Source organism: Pempheris klunzingeri, chromosome 10 (assembly GCF_042242105.1).
Source record: "Pempheris klunzingeri isolate RE-2024b chromosome 10, fPemKlu1.hap1, whole genome shotgun sequence".
In the NCBI taxonomy this organism is placed as follows: Eukaryota; Metazoa; Chordata; class Actinopteri; order Acropomatiformes; family Pempheridae; genus Pempheris; species Pempheris klunzingeri.
Genome location: NC_092021.1, coordinates 18,006,405 through 18,024,567, shown reverse-complemented (window position 1 = coordinate 18,024,567; position 18,163 = coordinate 18,006,405). Strand labels below are relative to the sequence as shown.

Here is an 18,163-nt window from a genome sequence, read left to right as displayed (position 1 = left end):
TTCACGTCCTACAGAGCTTTGCCATAAAAACCTGACCCCCAGCCTATTGTCACACAAGCATCCAATTAGGAACAAAGCGGAGATAAAGCAGCAGAAGCATTTCACCAAAACGATGTCAACTGTTAGCAGAGGAACAGTCCAATTAAATCACTGGAGTAAAGAGACAGCCCTAAGGAACCGATTTAATGAACTGCACGGCACATTTCTCTCTCTCACCAATTAATATGGGGAAGATGATTGAACTTTCACTACTCACTTGCCTATGCTCTCATCTCCACACATCATCTCTTTTAATTGTGATTACCGTGACTGCTTGGAATAAACTGTAGCTTGCGAGTTTTGTCTGACAGACTGTCATCATGAGCATATCTAACAACATGACACATACAAAATGGAAGACATTCTGAACAATCTGAAGACACTAAAGACACATTGCTTCAATTACAGCAGTAATTTCTCCGGTAATGTCCTCATCTCTCCTGGTAATGATACGTTAAAACAACATCATACTTAGCATTACCAATGTGAAGTGGCCCAATATGTCTGACAAACAGCTCAGATTAACTAACCCCAACAAATGGTATGAAGAAAGAAAGAGGGATCATGGGGAATGGTTGATGACAGCTCATTACCTGTGACAGAGACTTCCTGAGAGAGTTGATCTGGGCTGACTGGTCTGACTGCTCCTGGTCGGACAGAATCTGTTTGATCTTTTCTTTCTCTATGGCCACTGTGTTGAAGGCCGACTTCAGCAGAGAGTGGACTGCACAGAGACAGAGAAGGCAGAAATAATAAAAAAAAAATCCTTTACACTGTACTGTGTGAAACTCACATCTATCCCGTACATAGATTTCTATCACACTGAGTTCAAAAACTTGCTTTTAATGTTTGAATAGTATATTATTATTATATAATTATAAAATCTGTATTGATTTCCCTGTATCGTGTTTTAATTTTCCCGGCCCTTTATCTAATTTGTCATGTAAAGCATCTTTATGACCTGAATATCTTGAATAGCACTCTATAAATATTTTTAATTTTTATTATCTTCATTACTATAAATACATTCATTTTCAGTTAATCCAGTGACGCACCGAGTTGGCCTGAATTTTTTTCACGCAATTTGTATTACTCTCAGGTATACTCATCAACATGCTGCTCATGATTTGCAGTAGATTTCAATGTGAACAGTTTTTCAGACCACCACTAAAACCTTTCAAAACTTAAATGTCTATAATCAGGTAGCGTCACGGTGCCAAAAGAATTGATAGGGGTGTAAAACTTCATAGCTTGTTAGTGCAACCTGTGATGTTTTATCTATCATTTGAACATGTGAATATGTTACAGAAAGACGGACAACAGCGGGTCGATTCATGCAGAGGGCTGATGTCTCTCTCTGGCTGTAGAGGATATTTGACCTTACTACCAGGTGAATGTAATTTTCAATGAACAATCAAATAGAAACACTTCTCCTTCTACTTCAGGGGATTATTTTATGACACGGCTTCACAGACTTCTTACTGTCCTGTTGTAAGCAGCAATGAAGGTGAAATTCCTCAGTCAGTGAATTGACTTTTGACACGAGTTAAACGTTTGGAGTGAGTTGCAGCCTTTTGCAGGCCAAATCAATGTTGAATCTAATTTTAGACTTAGATTTGAAACCCGTGCGATTGTGTTTGTTGCCTGACTTAGTTTTAGTGATGTCACCTTTTTCCAAGATTACTCCACAGCAATTAATATTACAAGTGCAATGATATTATAACCAAAAGAAACGATGGGCATTACTACTGCATGAGAGTATGATTCAGGCAGTAGCAAACCAGAATAATCCTTTAAGATTTACATATGAAAAGAAAAACACTCGGCTGTGTCATTCTATGCATAATTTGCATTTGAATATATATTTCTCAAAATTTTTTGCTGCATTGTATTTTACATTTACTAACTCTATCTACCATTTCCTTTATTTTATTATTTGTTCCCTTTTCTTTTTACAATAATCTCATTATTACTTGACACTTAAGCAATATTGTCTTTGTTACACTCATGCCAATAAACCATTTTGAATTGAGCTGAATTGAAACAGATAGCTTTTATTGTTGTGTTTTTTACTGTTGTATTTTTGAGTGCATTGGTGTTTTTTTGTTTGTGTCATCTAAGCTATCAGATGGCTAAATATCCCCCCGCATCGATCTATCGATAGATCTATCTGATAACCCCTACTGTAGCACCCATGCATGCTGCCTGTGTACCTTTCTGGGCGATGGTGCAGAATTCCTCCTGAAGTTTAATGTAGTCACTGGCACACTCTACGCTGTCTGTCAGCCGGGAGACAGGAGGCTGAAAGTCCACCAGCTCGGCACACAGGTTAGGATTGGATGAGTGGAGGCGGATGGGGGACATACTGGCAGACAGAGGGACCTGGAGAGAGAAGACGACCACAGAGGACGCTGTCAGTCAGCTGAGCGGGACAATGATGTGTTGGGTGTCTGACAGTCAGAACCAGCTGTGAAGAGCCTCGGCCCGATAAGGCGTGGCCAACTTTGACTGTGCAGTATGATGGTAACAATTATTCTGATAGTATCTGATATTTCACACCTACACTAGAAATTATTTTGAAGGAAAATACATTTTTTACTCCTTGTTCTGCACCGTCTACTGATATTCCCCCTCAGGTTAAATGTATTGAGATTCTGAAAGATAAATGTGTCAAACTTTCCTTTCAGCGTGTGGGCTGGTTACCAAAAAGCAACAATGAATAATAGCATATTTAGTCTTTTCAAGAAGCACAGATTATTATATTAGACAAAACTCGCAAAGATGAAGAAATCATCCCTCAGGCAATGACACACAGTGAAGACTGATTAAACAGCAAAAAAGATTTAAAAAAAACAGACAGAAAAAGCAACAATTCTCCATTGTTAATGTGTGCTATAATGATCCCATGTCTTAAAAACAGAACACAATATATAAAATATATTGTGTCTCTCAACAAAGAAGTCAAGTGAATTACAATACATGATGATTTATATGTGTCCTTTTGATATATGCAATTACTTAGCTTTTTGTCTTAACTAAATTAATTACTTTTTATTGTGATCTATGTGAATTATAACATCAAGGTAAAGGTCCCACTAATTTTAAAAGTACAAGGGGACTGCATATTTGAATGTGTGCAAATTGATAAACATCAAAACGTCTCCGTCTGTTTGTGTCTGTGTGTCTTTATGTGGCAGAGCAAAAATCACAAAAGAGATACCTGAAGCTGGAATTTTGCATCTTTGCCGACACTTTTTGTTCTCCATCTTCTGTTCAAGCGCTTTTCTTTCTTTGACAATTCTACACAATTGGCCTTTGTGGTACACGTGGATCAAAATATGCAAAGTGTGGTTATTAGGACAAGCACATCACAAAAAAAAACACAAACATTGATTGCAGTGAAATGACAAAAAAAAGACAACATTCCCATGAATGAATTGCAAACAATATATTGAGGCAAATGGAAATGTGTGGTGTTAAAAAATGCATCTCAGCCAAAACTATAATGCAATTTTTTTTTTAATTTAATAGATACGGATCAGTTAGAGAGGTGGGTAGGTGTTCTGTGAACCTGCCTGAATCCTGTCTGTCTGGGCAGGCAATGAAGACTACTGCTGTTTTTTTTTTTGTTTTTTTTTAAAAGCCTCACACACACACAGACAGACATATGCTCTCACACACAAACCTCTAAACGAAATGCTTCCCCTCCTCTCTGTGCCTGTGCACGGGTGTCTGTTTCTGGTTGTGCATGCAAGTGTGTGGACATCTTTTGCACCTGCATATCTGTGAAGTTGGGCGCTGACTGTGTTCGCTGTAGAATCTCCAGACTCTGCAGTAACCGACTCAGCTCAGTCAGGTTTGACTGGCATCGCGCGAGCTCTGAAAATAAGATTCACACCCACATGCCCGTAAACACATTTAGCATTATGTGCCATGAAATGATTAGCAGTCCTCCGCTCAGGGTTCAGAAGACTTATCGTAAGGGCCTGAGGTGTGATGTAATCTAATTCTTCGTGAAATCAGATTTGTTTCCAGCATAAAGAGGGAAATTACACTTACCCTCTGCGCACTTGTCCATCTCCTCTGACTCCTGCAGCCAAGCAACCACCTTGCTCTGGCCGTTACTGTAGGAGGCAGGCAGGCTGCTGTTGCTGCTGCTGCTAGGGGCCACTGGCTGCCATGGCAAGCTGCTTGGCTTGGCCTGCTGTTGGGGGACATGAGAGGAGAGATTTGGTTGTTTTGTATGAAACTCCATGTCAGAGTTTACTGTAGTGTGTTACACACTTGTTAAGAGTACTTCAACTGATATACTATAGTTAAGAAAGAGTAGCGGTTACTTTGGTAATGTAATCATGTATTTTATTGTATGTTACTGTATTATATTGTATTGTGTTGTACTGTAGAGCTTGATGAGGTATTGATAATAGCAGGTATCCGATTTGTAATAACCTGCCGAGGGACTTCAAATAAAAATGACCTCATTAGCCAACTCTGGAAAATTTATGTTGATGTGGAAACTGAAATGTTAGTAGATTAGTAAATAAATAAAGTCAATTAAAAAAAATAAAATAAAAAGAAATGATAGTCCTTCTTCTGAAGCTCTGGACGCAGTTGAATCTGACTTTAGGACTGCAGTCTCTCATTTAAGCTGTTCTTCTGGGAGAGCTCATCAGCCGGCTGCTTTGAGTCCAGATCCCACTGATCACCTCTAATGGCCAGCGTGAGGCACAGAGCCCCCGTCTCAGGAGAACCTGCTGTGGCTGTATCCTTACACACAGGTCAGAAACTATACAACTATCTGTCCAGTCAGTTACTGCATTTGGCAGATATCCGTCTACACATTTACAGCCATTAGTCTGGCAATTAACCACAAAATACGGGGACACTTCAGGGCCATGACAACAACCGTGTCTTTAGAGCACATTTAGTGAAACTGTGGCCTCCATACATGTAAGCTGTGAAGAACTGTCCTCTTAAATTAACATACTCTACAGTATTTGTATGGAATTCGAGAAACTGAAAAGAAAATATTTCCAAAGCGAAAGGTGTTGAGTTATCAATTGGAGGGCAGACGCAAACCTGCCGTCACTGTGAATGCTGAGGAGATTTTACTTTCTCTCTTCTGGATATTTTGGTACGCTATCCCACTTTCCAGTAAAAACAGAACTAGGCAATCTCTCATTCCCCATGACATACCCTTCTTGAATAAGTAATCGCCCTCTGCTCAGAGCAGACGCAGTCTTCTTTTAGAAGTGCTAGATACACAATAGAAATATGAATGTTCAAGCTGTCTGATTACTAAAGTCCATATCAAGATCAAATCTTAAATATTGTGTTTTAAGCTGATCTCTTAAAAGACAATCAATTATTAATTCAAAAGATTTTCCAAGCAAAAATGTCAAATAGTTTCTGGTTCCAGCCTCTCAAATGTGAGGACTTGCAGTTCTGTATGCTTTTAAATTGAAATCTTTGGGCTTTGACAAAATATGACATTTACCTTGGATTCTGGGAATCTGGCATGGACATTAAACCAAACATTTAATTCATTGATAATGAAAATAATAATTTGTTGTCTCCCACTTATGAGCACAATTCATGGTGCTATGGGGGGGTGGGAGGGCTGGCTCACCTTGGCCTCACGTACCACACTCGAGGCAGGCTGGGGGGAGTCAATGGCAGCTGGGGGAGGAAATGTTCGCATGGTGGCCTCCCGCGGAGATCGCACAATCTCGTTCTGTCTGTAAAGCCGGTGATGACGCAACTTGGATACCCAGGCATCAAAGATGTCTTGCGATTTGACCTAAAGAGGAAGAGGACGGATAACATTAGACTCTGTCACCCGCTGACATCATCGCTGGAATGGCAATATTCCCATCAGTGTTACCTTCAGGTGGTAGATGTGCTCCTCAGTGTCCAGGTCGATGCGACGGGCCCTCTTCTTGATGGACATGACTGAGAGGCCAACGTCGATGCTGCCATGAAGTTTGCCTTTTTGGATCTAAAGTGGTAGGAACATATCAGTTATCAGTTTAGAGTTAGTCAAATCATTTGCACATTTTGTGCACACATCATTTTTATCTGTAGTTACATTGAAACTTCTTTCACATCATTAGCTCTGGAGAAGCCAAAGAATGCTCCGTACTGTTGATCACTTGTAATAGTTTCAGCCTTCAGGCCTCAACTAGGTAAAGTTAGTTTAGTCAAACAGCTACAGCTGAAATAATAAGTTCTCAGGTCAGCAGACTGTGGCTTTCCGATTGAATAAGATCAGGAGCTGGGAAAGGTGCTTTTAGTTAGTGTGGACCTGTCCTGTAGAATAGTCTGCCTGATGAGCTGCAATCAGTAAAAAACATATCTACATTTAAAACTAAACTTAAAACCTTCCTGTTCTATTAGGGAAATGAAGAGTGTTAGTGTGTCTGTGTGTATGTGTGTGTGTGTGTGTGTGTGTGTGTGTGTGTGTGTGGTTGGGGGTTGGTATTGTGGCTATGTATAAATTGATGTTTTTTGTTATTGTCTTTCTGTCCTTAAAATGTTTTTATGTCTCTTCTATGTCTCTTTTTAAATGTAAACCACATTGAGTTATGAAATGTGCTCTAGAAATAAAGCCTTGACTTACTGAAAAAAATATATATATATGTACATATATATGTGTGTGTGTGTGTGTGTGTGTGTAGGATTAAAACAAGCATGGAAATAAGGTTACTTTATCATCCAGTTTAAACAAACACATTTGGAGGATTATAATGCTTATAAAGGGGTACTTGAGCTCATCTGAATTTGCTGCTTTTCTTTGCCTCATATCTTAGAAACACAGGAAACAAGGGGAGAGAGGGGTGTGTGTGACATGCAACAAAGACCCCCAGGTGGAATTAAACCAGGGACATTTTCCGACAATTTTCTGAGGTTTAACAGACCGAATGATCACTCCAGTATTGAAATAAAAACAATAATCAGCAAATTTAATCAATGTAAATAGCTGTTAGTTGCAGCCCAACAAACAGCACTGACATTTAAAGACTTGATGAAGGTCTGAGGACCCAAACATTGTAAATAGAGTACAAATGATCCACAGTGTGCCTGAGTCTTTGGTTTCTTCACAGTCACACGTTTCCATTTCCATTTTGTCTGTAAAATTCTAGCTTTCCTGCAAAGTGACATGGCGTGCAGAAACACACTGAACATCATGACCCGTGCTGCAGATGTTTCTGCTGACTCATTGCCAAGCCAAGCTGATGTCAGGCCGGGCTGTCCTGTTTCTGCCTGTGGGTTGTAGTCAGGGTTACTTACATCAATGGGGGACTTGGAGTACTTCAGGATACCATTGTCCAGAACAAAAAAACGCTGCGGAGAAAATAAGCACAAAAATAAAGTGCTGGTTAAATAACAAGGAGGGCAGACATTGAATATATATCACATTGGACCTGCTTATGTTGTGGATTCAATACAAATGCAAAGTCATCGACAGTCTCTCATTATTAGTTATAAGACGCTGGCTGTGTGTGTATTGTGGAGTTGTGAGTTATGAAACATGCTAACCAAGGGGACTGGTGTCCAAAGGTACTGAGGTTTTTGAGTAAACAACAGTCAAACTGATACTGAAGGTGATGACTTCAAAGGAAATAGCCAGTATGATTAGGGAAGAGGCCCAGGGAGGGTAAACTGATGTGCATGAAAAGGGGAAGTTCTTTCAAGCAAATGCGCTTCACTTCACAGCAAACTGTTTAACATTCCTGGAGCGTCTGTGTTTGAAAGTGTTTTTCCACAGGCGAAAGCTTAGCTTTGCCTGTGGATCTTACCTTGTGCCAGCCTTTCAGGGGCCATTTCCGCTTCTTCAACATGAAGCCCTCGTGCTTATCGGGCCTCTGAACATTGCTCTGGCCGATTTTCAACCCCTCAATGATTTCCCAGCTGTCTGCCTCCTAGAGAGGAACAAATTTACGGTATTGTGTCAGAAAATGGGAAATACACTTGCTGTAGTGACAAAAAAAAATGCTTTTGTTATGTCCACAGTCTGATGGACAGAAGACAAGAACAGAAATACACACAGCACTTATTTATTCTTTTCCCCTGTATAATAGTACACATTTAAAGAAATACCGCCCCATTCAAATTCATCCTGCTCTCTCAGCATTTCCACTCCATTAGCTTTCTCCTGACTGTGCTCTTCCTGCTGCTAGAGGGTCTGTAAATCAAAGTGAAGCCTCTGGAGTAGAGGGACGGCAGGGTCAGGCAGGGACAGGTAAGACATGACGCCATCTTACCACTGGTGGGTACACTAGGAGTCACTGGATCATAGCTTTGATGGCAGCAAAATGTCTGGGAACAGATGAGAATCATCACCGTCCTCCTGTGCTGTCCTGACATGACATGATCCACATGATTCGGAAGTTATTCTGTGTGCAAGTTAGATTTCTTTTAACTGATGTGCTCACTTCCCTGTCTCACCTACCCGTGTTAGCAGGGCTGCCTCACAATAATCAATTTGTCATTTAGTATATAGAATGCCTTTAAAGGTCTGGAGAGCCTATTTTCCTGGGGTTCAACATGAACATAAACAAATATTTCTGCAAACGTTAGTTTTTGGTTTTGATCATTTAATATTTTTGTGCTCTTCTTTCTTTGCGAGTGGGCAGGACTCAATAAGAAAAAGGTGATGTCATGGATGTCTGTGCACCAATCAGGACTTAGTAACAAGTTTAATCAAAATCTGATGACAGTTGTTGGGTTGTTTGTCATACACACCTGATCAAACCACACACACACTGTCCTGATGAAGTACACAAGCTGATTTGTGAGTGTTAAATTAAACTCTTGGATGTCTTTTCAGTGGTTTTAAACAAACCATAAGGCCTGCAAATGGCCTCCTGCTGTGTGTTAAACGTGGATCTGGAGAAAGCAACCTTGATATCAATGGAGTATTAAGAGTCAAGAAAAGGTGAAAGCAGAATCTTTTATTGTAACTAATCTTCTGACTGCATTGCATTATGGTCTTCCATTAATGTTGTGAAAACGTTGACATTAACATTGTCTACTCACTGTAACAGTATCACCACATGACCTGCAGTCATATCTTTTTGGACAGTTTTCCATCAGATTAAGTAAAATATCAATAAAATAAAATTTGGTGAAGTGCAGTCACATTTTTAATTTCATACCTGAATCAGTAACGGCAAAGCCTTTAAGGTAAAACCCACAACTTAACATGCATGAGCTACTGTGGAAAACCAAATAACAGCCTGTGGCTCTTCACTGCACGTTGTGGTGTAGCGACCTTCAAGACAGCTCATCGGGTGTGGGTTACGACACCTGACCTTGGTTTGCAGGGCATTTAACAAAAGGAGACAACAGCTTGTTTAATCTAATGACCATGCGAGCTGGTAATGAGGTCATGTTTCTCCGCCGCCGACAGCTCTTCCTTTCAGTGGCCCTGTGCGACTGGGGAAGTGGAGGAGCTCTACTTCATTAACAAGATGTACCTTAACATGCAAAGTAATCATATTGAAGTAAAAGTTAGCGGTCTACTCACTACTCGCTTGAAGCGATTGGGTCATAATGACTTTCAAATGATCAATGTATCGCCAATTCTGTATTTAGAGCATAACAGCCTTACATATGATGAGCGTCCTCCGTGCACGGCTGTAATGAGCAGCAGCCTGTGAGAAACCCTGCAGACAAACTTCCTGTGTGCTATCTGCAGCATTACAAACAGACTCTCAAATGGCTCTAAATTGATAAATCAATACTACACTAAATAAAAAATGGCTTGTGCTGCAGATATTACAATTCAATGCTCTTTCCTGACCATCGTTTTAAGGTCCCAGCCATCAATGACATAAATCAACAAATTCCTCATGAGGAACAGTCCACACAACCTCTGGCTGCACGTAAATAAGAAAGTATATGCCAACAATCGGTTTTATGGAAATTACTGCTGCACTGAGAGAATTTGTATTTGTTGTTTGACCCCGAAAAACAGAACTGAATTAACCCAAAGTGATTTCCTGCACTCTGCTCGCATTCATTGATCCCACTGCAGAATAATTTAAAGCTGAATGAGCCGGTCCCTCTTGGTGAACTTACTCCTTTAATGAAGGATCTTGTGGCAGACACAGTCAGAGGCTGTCTGCCTTTCCATGTCAAGCTTTAAAAAGATTTGCTTCATAAGCTTGTTTCTTTGATATTCAGTAACTTTAACTTGATTTAGGCTTTTGCCTTTCTACTTTTCCATGTCTCAGCTGAAAAAGATTCCTAACACATCAGTGGAACAACTTGGTTATATATATTATATTATAATCAGAATATATTTTAAAAAATAAGACTTGTATCATCCAGATCATCAACTAAGTCAATCTAATAGTCTACTTGTGTTAGTCTTATGGTATCCGCCCCCTGCAATGACAGTCACAGTGGCACTGTAGCACGGTAGACATTTTAATGCTGCAATGAATCAAACTATTACAGTTAAAGTCTCCCTGAGCAGGAGAAAGGACAAACACTCCCTGGGGACACCTTAGGCTAAATCAGCACTATAAATATCAGTGCGACATCCTACTTCTGATGACAAGTTTCTCCTGTAGACACTGATCTACGTGTACAGTAACAGTCTCGTCTGCTGCTGACTGCTGATGTACTGTAGGACTACGTTTCCTGAGGTGCTGCACTACATAGACACAAAACAACCAATTTCAGTTTCCTACTTCACTCTTTATATTCAGAATGCAATAAAACTCAATGATGCTATACAAAAGAATGATAAAGACAATGAAACAGACAAACCCTTTTAAACATTCACGTGGGTCCTAAATCTAAGGGGCTTACAAAATTATTGACTACCCATAATAAACAAAATAAGGGTCAAACAATTGTTCTATTGAGCAATGTTCATTCACAGTTAAAGAAGACATCTACAGAAGCCAAGAACGGCTGCAACTGCAAACATTTTATTACATTATTATTTCGAGATGTTTCCTGTTACAGTTTAACTATGCTGTTGTCTCAGGAAAACTTGAGAGAACTTGAGATTCTTGTTTTTTTAAATAAATGAATCATGACATGAACTATTATGAGGAGAGCTGCAATGATCAGTTGATGAAATGATTAGCCCATCGACAAACAACTATTTTGATGATGGGGCGAGGGACAGTAGGTGTAGAGCTAGTTCACAACTAGCCTTCTCACTATATAGCTGTGTGTTCTCTACAAAATACCAAATACTAAATAATTACTACCTAAGAAGCCCACTACAAAGACATGGCCTCTCCCAACCTCACGCCTACCACCACCATTCACAACTGAAACAAATACAGTGAGGAGGGTGTTTTCTAGCTGGACAAAAACAAAATAGCAGGCCCGGACCAGCTAACCCAGCCCTACTCAGCCACTGCTCAGACCAATTGGCCCCAGTCTTCACGGACATTCAAGTGTAAATCCCTGGTACACATTAAAGCTATCACATCACCTCTGATGGACCCATTACAAGTTGTATATCTTCCAAACAGGTCCACAGAGGATGAGGTCTCCCTGGCACTTCACCTTCCACCATCTAGAGTCCACACATACTTATGCACAAATTCTGTTGATCGATATCAGTTCAGTGTTTAATACCATCACCCCTCTCAAGCTGTTCAGGAAACTCCAGGACATGAACATTAACAGCTCACTGTGTCTCTGGATCCTGGACCTTTTGAAGGACAGGAGCCAAGTTGTCAGAGACACTTCCCACATCTCTTCCCACCATCTAAAAACCAAAACCACAGGACCAGAGAACCACATGCATTCTCGCCCCAGTTGCTCTTCTCCCTCTTTACCAATGATTTCAGATAAACATCCAACTCTAGCTGCAGCATGGGTTTGATTTGCTTCACTGAAAACGTGTCAGAAACCAGTGACAGCGCTCTGATAGAGAACTGAAGTGTTGTCATATTTGGCTACATTGTGATGGATGGTGAGCTTTTGTTTTTAGACACACCTCATGTTTGCAAATATAAATAGAAGACTGGCCTATTTGTACGTTTGTGGAGCGGATCACCGCGGTGCATACACACCACACGCTGTTCTCACACCTGGTGTAGCCACTTCATTGATTATAGGGGAGGTAAGAATAGTGCTGCAGCAGCTGCCCTGCGAACAGTCCACATATGTTACACGTTCAATGTGGGCTGCATTTGGTGGGAAAAATATATTTTTTATTGGTTTACATAAGATACTGGCCATATAATTATTCTAATGTTTAAGAAAACAAGTGCATAGTGGTATTTTCATACCATTTCATCTCTAACTCAGAACAAAACAGTCTACAAAAGCACCCATTTTCATCCATAACCAACTAATTACAACAACTGATTCCTTCAAGTTCCTTGTACACACATCAGCAGTGACCTGAAATAGGACTTCAATGCCAGCCATCAAATTCCAAAAGAGCCTCTACTTTCTGGTCCAATTTTACCATATCAGACACCGTCTATAGTGGCTGGATGCTCTGGATTATGGAAACACATCCAAGCACACAATAGACAAACTTCTCACACTGGACTCCATGTACACTCAACGCACCCTCTCTCATGCAATCAAGATTTCAACCTAACTCACCATCTGTTTCAGCATCTCCCCTCTGGCAGAGGATACAGGGAGGCAGGACAGAGCACCTTAACTGGAGCCTCTTCCCCAAATACGTACAGTTAGTAGTAAGTCAGCCAAATTGCACGATATGTGAAGTTGTGTATAGTATGTTTTCTTTTCTTTTGCACACATCTTCTGTGTTTGCACTGGGTGTATGTGGTGTTATCATTCCATCTGTACTGAAATAAATTCAGAAAACCGAGCCGTGTGGTAATAAAAGATACGTGAACTTGAATTAAAATTGTAACTTACAGTACGTGGTCTCCTATTGCGTAAGAATATACTGAACTATGAAACCGCACTCCTTGATAAAATAACATGCTCTTCTGCAACCACCACTGATTCCGGCAACTAACAACCAGAGAAAATGTCGTGAGGATGGATTTCACTGCAGTGTCTGGCTGGCTCAGCAGTGGAAGAAAGTTGGAGGGTGGGCTGCTTCATGGATGAGAGGTTAACACCCTGAGAGGCTGTGTATGGCTCTGAGTAAACACCACAGATTCAGTTACAGACCGACAGTCCGCATGTGCGACCTGCTCACTCGAGAGATAGAGACTGAGATAGAGAGAGACGGTGCGGATGATTAAATGAGAACAGAAAAACTATCTTCACTCAAGGCCCACTTACTAGTTTTTGACCTTCAAGCTTTGTTGTAAACTAAAACAAATTTGGCTCAGGAATCATCATACTCACACCTAACAAGAAAAAACTATAGAAAAAGGTTTTCAACAGGAAGAGACCATGTAAGACCAGCAACATCTAAATAACAACAAATGATTAATTGGCATTTTTACACACAAAGTACAATTTAAAAGATCTTAATAAACAAATTATTCAAAAGAAAACATGAATTTAGCCTGCCTATCCCAGCAGGTGGTTCCAATGAGGGGAACCTTGCGCTATTTTCAGTCTAGATTTTGCAACAATAAATAATAATCCCTTTAGAAATCATTTTATTGCTCAATCAGACTCTGAATCCAGGGCTTTTTATCCGTGGCATCATTTCTGACAATAAATCAGACAACAAACCACTGTCTCCTCACATTAAGCAATACAGCAAAGGGGTTAAGGCGGTTTATGTCATGGCAAGACTTCAGTTGGTACCAGAAATATGATACCAGACACACAGACTGTGCCAAACATATCTAAGATTAAAACCACCTCTCTTTGTTTACATATTTCCTTTTCTAGTTTATTTCTGTTCTGCTCTGTTCTTAAGTTGGTCTGTTGTGTGCTAGAGAAAATTATATTATCAAGCATGTCAAACCAGCACATTAGACTCTCAGATATGATGCAAAGCCTAAACCTAATCCTCAATCTTTAAGAAAGACGTCCATACAGGAGAGAGAGGATACTGATTTATGCAGTCACGCAAGTGCTCCATCAGTCTTTCATCTACAGTAACATCCGTTTGTTCCAGTCATTACCCTGAAAACAGCCCTTATGTGGCCTTAGATTAACTGATAATCGCATCATTGATTTCTCATCGCTCACAAATCATACAAATCTTTTGCCATGTTTATGTAGCTCGTGACTCCACCTAATTCTCCTTCCGTCCCTAAGCTGAAAACACTTTAACTAACCAGGAAATGACAAGCAGCAAGAGAAAAAATTGATAGCTGCAGTGACATCCAGAATCAACGGGTAAGTGTGTGTTTGTGTGTGTGTAAGTCTAAGCTTACTGCAGGTGGTGCCTCTAAATGCTCTCATGAGGGTCTCCTGAGTGAACAGTAGTCGTCAGCAGAGGCGAAAGTGACATGTATTGATTTGGAAATGGGGGCTGGATCTCATTAAGGCTTTCCCCCAACAAAATGCCCCGCTCTCATTTTTCCTCAAAAACTGACGCCCAGCCAAGCTAGCTCAGGTCTTTTTCTCAGCGTCTACTGTGCTTCCTCAGGACGTCTCTGGGGAAAATGTGCTGCACTGCATATTCTCTACAGTAGTCCACCAGCATGATATCACTGAAAACTCCCTGCAAAGAGCCCACTGAGCAGACTGTGACGCAGGAAAACATAATCATAAAGGTTAATACACAACGACAGTGCAGGGAAAACTTTGCATAATATCAATAAAGCTCAGAGACACGCAGCTGGGCACGCACTCACAAATCAGTCAGTAATGTTTTCAGAGTCACTTGTGCAAGAATCTATTTTACAATAACAATTTATAAAAGTCCATTCTTGACTATGGGAACAGTTCAATCCATTTTAGAGCCTCACACACGATGAGCACAGCAGCTTTTGAGCAACTCAATCAAATCTGAAGACTGACTTTAAAGTCAGCGCCTCATAAAATGCACTTAGGAATAAGCAGGAGACAAATGCCCTTTCTTTCCTTGTACATTTTTCTAATGGTTATGAGCTAAAACCCTGAGGCAGCTGAGCTGAACAGGAGAAGATTTGTGACTCTAACAATGATACACCTGTCTCTGTAGCTGTCTGGATCGCCCGCAGCTACATCACTGCATAATTTGGCAAACACTGCTTAGTGAGAACACAAAACAGCTGCAACGATCAAGAACTAATTCCCAATTAAATTCTTGATGTGCTCTGAATACACCGCTGACTATTTTTAGGTCTTGATCAAGTTGGTGCACAAAATAAAGAAATCTAATGGACAAAGGCCTCATTTGTTGCTATCTTTGTGGCTGCTTCTTTGGATGGTATCTTCATTCAGCACATTAAAAAGAGATGAATAAGAGAGGAAGAGCTAATAGATAACCTTGCTCTCAGATTAAGCAAGCTTTAAGACTGTGGAGTGCCTGGGAAATTAAATGCTGAACTCTTTCACACATGAAGGTCTTGTTATCAAAAGCTAGTAGGTTACATTAAAGAACGGAATAATGAACAGAAGGGTTGAAAGGGTTAACTGTCTGCCTCGTCAGGCAGCAGGCCCTCGACTGGGCGCTTCAAACAGGCCCCATTTCTCAAACCAGCTCCCTTTTCTCCTTCGACAGCCGACTCCTGTGGACACAAACTGGGCTTTCACACAGCATACCAGAGCGTGCCACATGTTCAACGAAGCCCCAAGCCTCCGCCTGTCCCTCATGAAATATTCATCACCCAGTGCAGACGGAAAAGCTGTGATGTCAGAGATTCCAGTTTCGGTGTCCTGTTTCAGTGCGGCCACAGTGACACAGCAGCTCAGTGAGGTAAAGAGGGCTGGGGGCTTCAGATGGCTTACTGCCGGGGTTAAGTTTAGGCACTTGAACTGTGAAATAAGAGTGTATCTCATTGTTTGCCATGCCATCTAATCAGCTGATAAGGTCTAGTAGGGTTGATAGTCAATTAGTCTTTTTTTCTAATGGACTTTTCACAGCGAATAAACTATTAATCATCAGTCATTCTCAGAAGAGAATTCATCTGCACAGGGAAAATAGGGAAACAATTTGACTGATTTATTTACTAACAAGATGGACAGAAACTGCATGGGTTAGGACAGAATTTAACCCTGAATTAGTTGCCCCAAATTACAATCAAACCGAATTTCAGCTAGATTCGTTGTCGTTTGTTGACACTTGATTAATTGCCCAAATGACCAATAATCAGGCTGTTGATAGATTGAATGGATTTCTGGTCTGAAATTTAGGAGCACTGTTGGTGTGTCTGCTGTGGTGTTGACTGAGACTAAAAACTGAACGTCACTACAGAACTGGCAAAAGATACTGCATATTCTTAGCCGTCTGTCAATAATTGTCTTTCTTCTTCCAATTTCCAGTTTTCCAAACAGTGGAATTGCATGAAGTAATGCTGCCTTTCTGTTTCTGTCATCTCTGATGATGCAGTCATCTTGTCTGAATAAACTTTATTGGACTTGTCAATTGACAAAACTGTTCATGTTCAGTGTGTGAGCATTCAGGTCATAGGTTTTGGCTATGGAGGAAGGCAGATCAAAACTTGTTAACACAATGTACAAAACTAACGGTCCCATATTCAGCTCATTCTAAAACTCATACTTTTATTTGGAGGTCTGACTAGAGCAGGTTTAAAGGGTTTAATGTTCAATGTTCAAAAAACACATTATTCTTATCATAGCAGACACGGCTGCAGCAGCTGTTTTCAGCCTCTGTCTGAATGCTCTGTTTTACAAAAACAGAACAGTCTGTTGCTTCGCTCTCGCCTTTGACATCTTTGTGTTACTGGTAGCTGAAGTTAGTCTGGAAAAAAAAGCAATGGCGAATTCAGGAGGTTTTCAGTGGGCGTGGACAGACGGCCTCCTCAAGGGCTGGAGGACGTCACATGTCCTGTTTCTCAATAAACCAGGATCACATATTTATGTTGACAGGCCAAAAAAGTGCATTTTGCATAATATGGGACCGAAAGAAAGTCTTAAGTCAAGGACAGTCCTACTGCAGGGAATTCACTGACTGGACAAATGAAATGTGCAGGATTTGCAGAAAAAATTGGAGCTGCTCCATTTGTTTTACTTCAAAAGGTGACACTGGATGATGGCAGATGATTATTTAACAACTGACTAGGTCAGTAAACTACAGTTTTCACTGTATTCATTTTACACAGTGAAACTGCTGAATTAATATTTCATGCTTCAGCCTAGTTTTTCCAGTTGGGCTCAGTTCCCTTCTCTCTTTTCTGTTGCATAAACTCACCTGACAGAAGACTACTGCAACTAAAAATAATATTGACTCCTCCCAATATTACTTCTGCTTCAGTCACCCAAAGTTCTGCCTTCTCTAGAAACTATTTCTGGACGAATTTGTCCCTTGGCCTGGTAATTACCTGCCGGCTGTCGCGCTGTGAGGAGGAAGAGGAGGAGGCGCTCTTGTGAACCGGTGTGGAGGTCTTGTTGACTGGTGTGGCGCTCCTCTCCTCAGAGCTCATGGTGCGGCCGTGGGGACCTCGCTGGTAATGTTGGTGGTGAGACATGGTGGGCACCAGTTGGCTCGGTGGACCTCCCTCAGCACTGGGCCCCGCAGACCAGGAGCATCCTCTGACACTTCCTCACAGTCACTGCTCGCTGTTCATCTGAAAAACAAAGGTCAGGAAGTTACGCTATTTCATTTTCTTCTGCCTTCCTCATTCTTTTACAGTGCTGCTGTTTATACCAGACACACTGTCACTGACCAAACGATGGTTAGTCGAGCTTATTCCTTGAAGAAACGAGGATCTGGGGCCTCTGCTAGGCTTTGAGAAATGTCCTCCATAAATTTCAATATGTTAAAGTCACAGATGCTCAGTCAGGATGCCCTGAGCTAGTCTTTGAAGTATGGGTTTTTAAGATTCCTCTCATTACATCTGCATTACTGAATAAGCCTTTGATTACGTATGAATGAAATTGGTGCACGAAATCCTCCCATTTCAGAATTCGATCAACGAATTGAGTAACTGATTAACCTATATTGGCTTGTACCTCTAACTGTGTGCCACTTACTTTAATTAAACAGCAAACATTAAATCTTTGTAGAGCCACAATGACTAGTTGATGAGTTGATCAACAGCTAATAAATAAGTAGCCATCTAGATGAATGACTAATCGCTTAAGTCAT

The 18,163-nt window shown here is 40.7% G+C and overlaps 1 protein-coding gene across 1 annotated transcript in view; it reads right to left on the bottom strand.

Annotated features, from left to right (window-relative positions):
- Nucleotides 1–17,560, bottom strand: part of osbpl6 (oxysterol binding protein-like 6) — a 30,562-nt gene extending 13,002 nt beyond the window's left edge. Inside the window, exons 1-10 of the mRNA XM_070837863.1 lie at nucleotides 17,397–17,560; nucleotides 7,839–7,961; nucleotides 7,330–7,383; nucleotides 5,924–6,037; nucleotides 5,669–5,839; nucleotides 4,099–4,243; nucleotides 3,815–3,918; nucleotides 3,260–3,352; nucleotides 2,253–2,421; nucleotides 633–763 (exon numbers count right to left, since the gene is read on the bottom strand). Coding sequence (XP_070693964.1) covers nucleotides 633–763; nucleotides 2,253–2,421; nucleotides 3,260–3,352; nucleotides 3,815–3,918; nucleotides 4,099–4,243; nucleotides 5,669–5,839; nucleotides 5,924–6,037; nucleotides 7,330–7,383; nucleotides 7,839–7,961; nucleotides 17,397–17,543 — 1,251 coding nt within the window. The 5' untranslated portion in view covers nucleotides 17,544–17,560. The remainder of the gene's footprint in view (nucleotides 1–632; nucleotides 764–2,252; nucleotides 2,422–3,259; nucleotides 3,353–3,814; nucleotides 3,919–4,098; nucleotides 4,244–5,668; nucleotides 5,840–5,923; nucleotides 6,038–7,329; nucleotides 7,384–7,838; nucleotides 7,962–17,396) is intronic.
- Nucleotides 17,561–18,163: the final 603 nt, after the last annotated feature.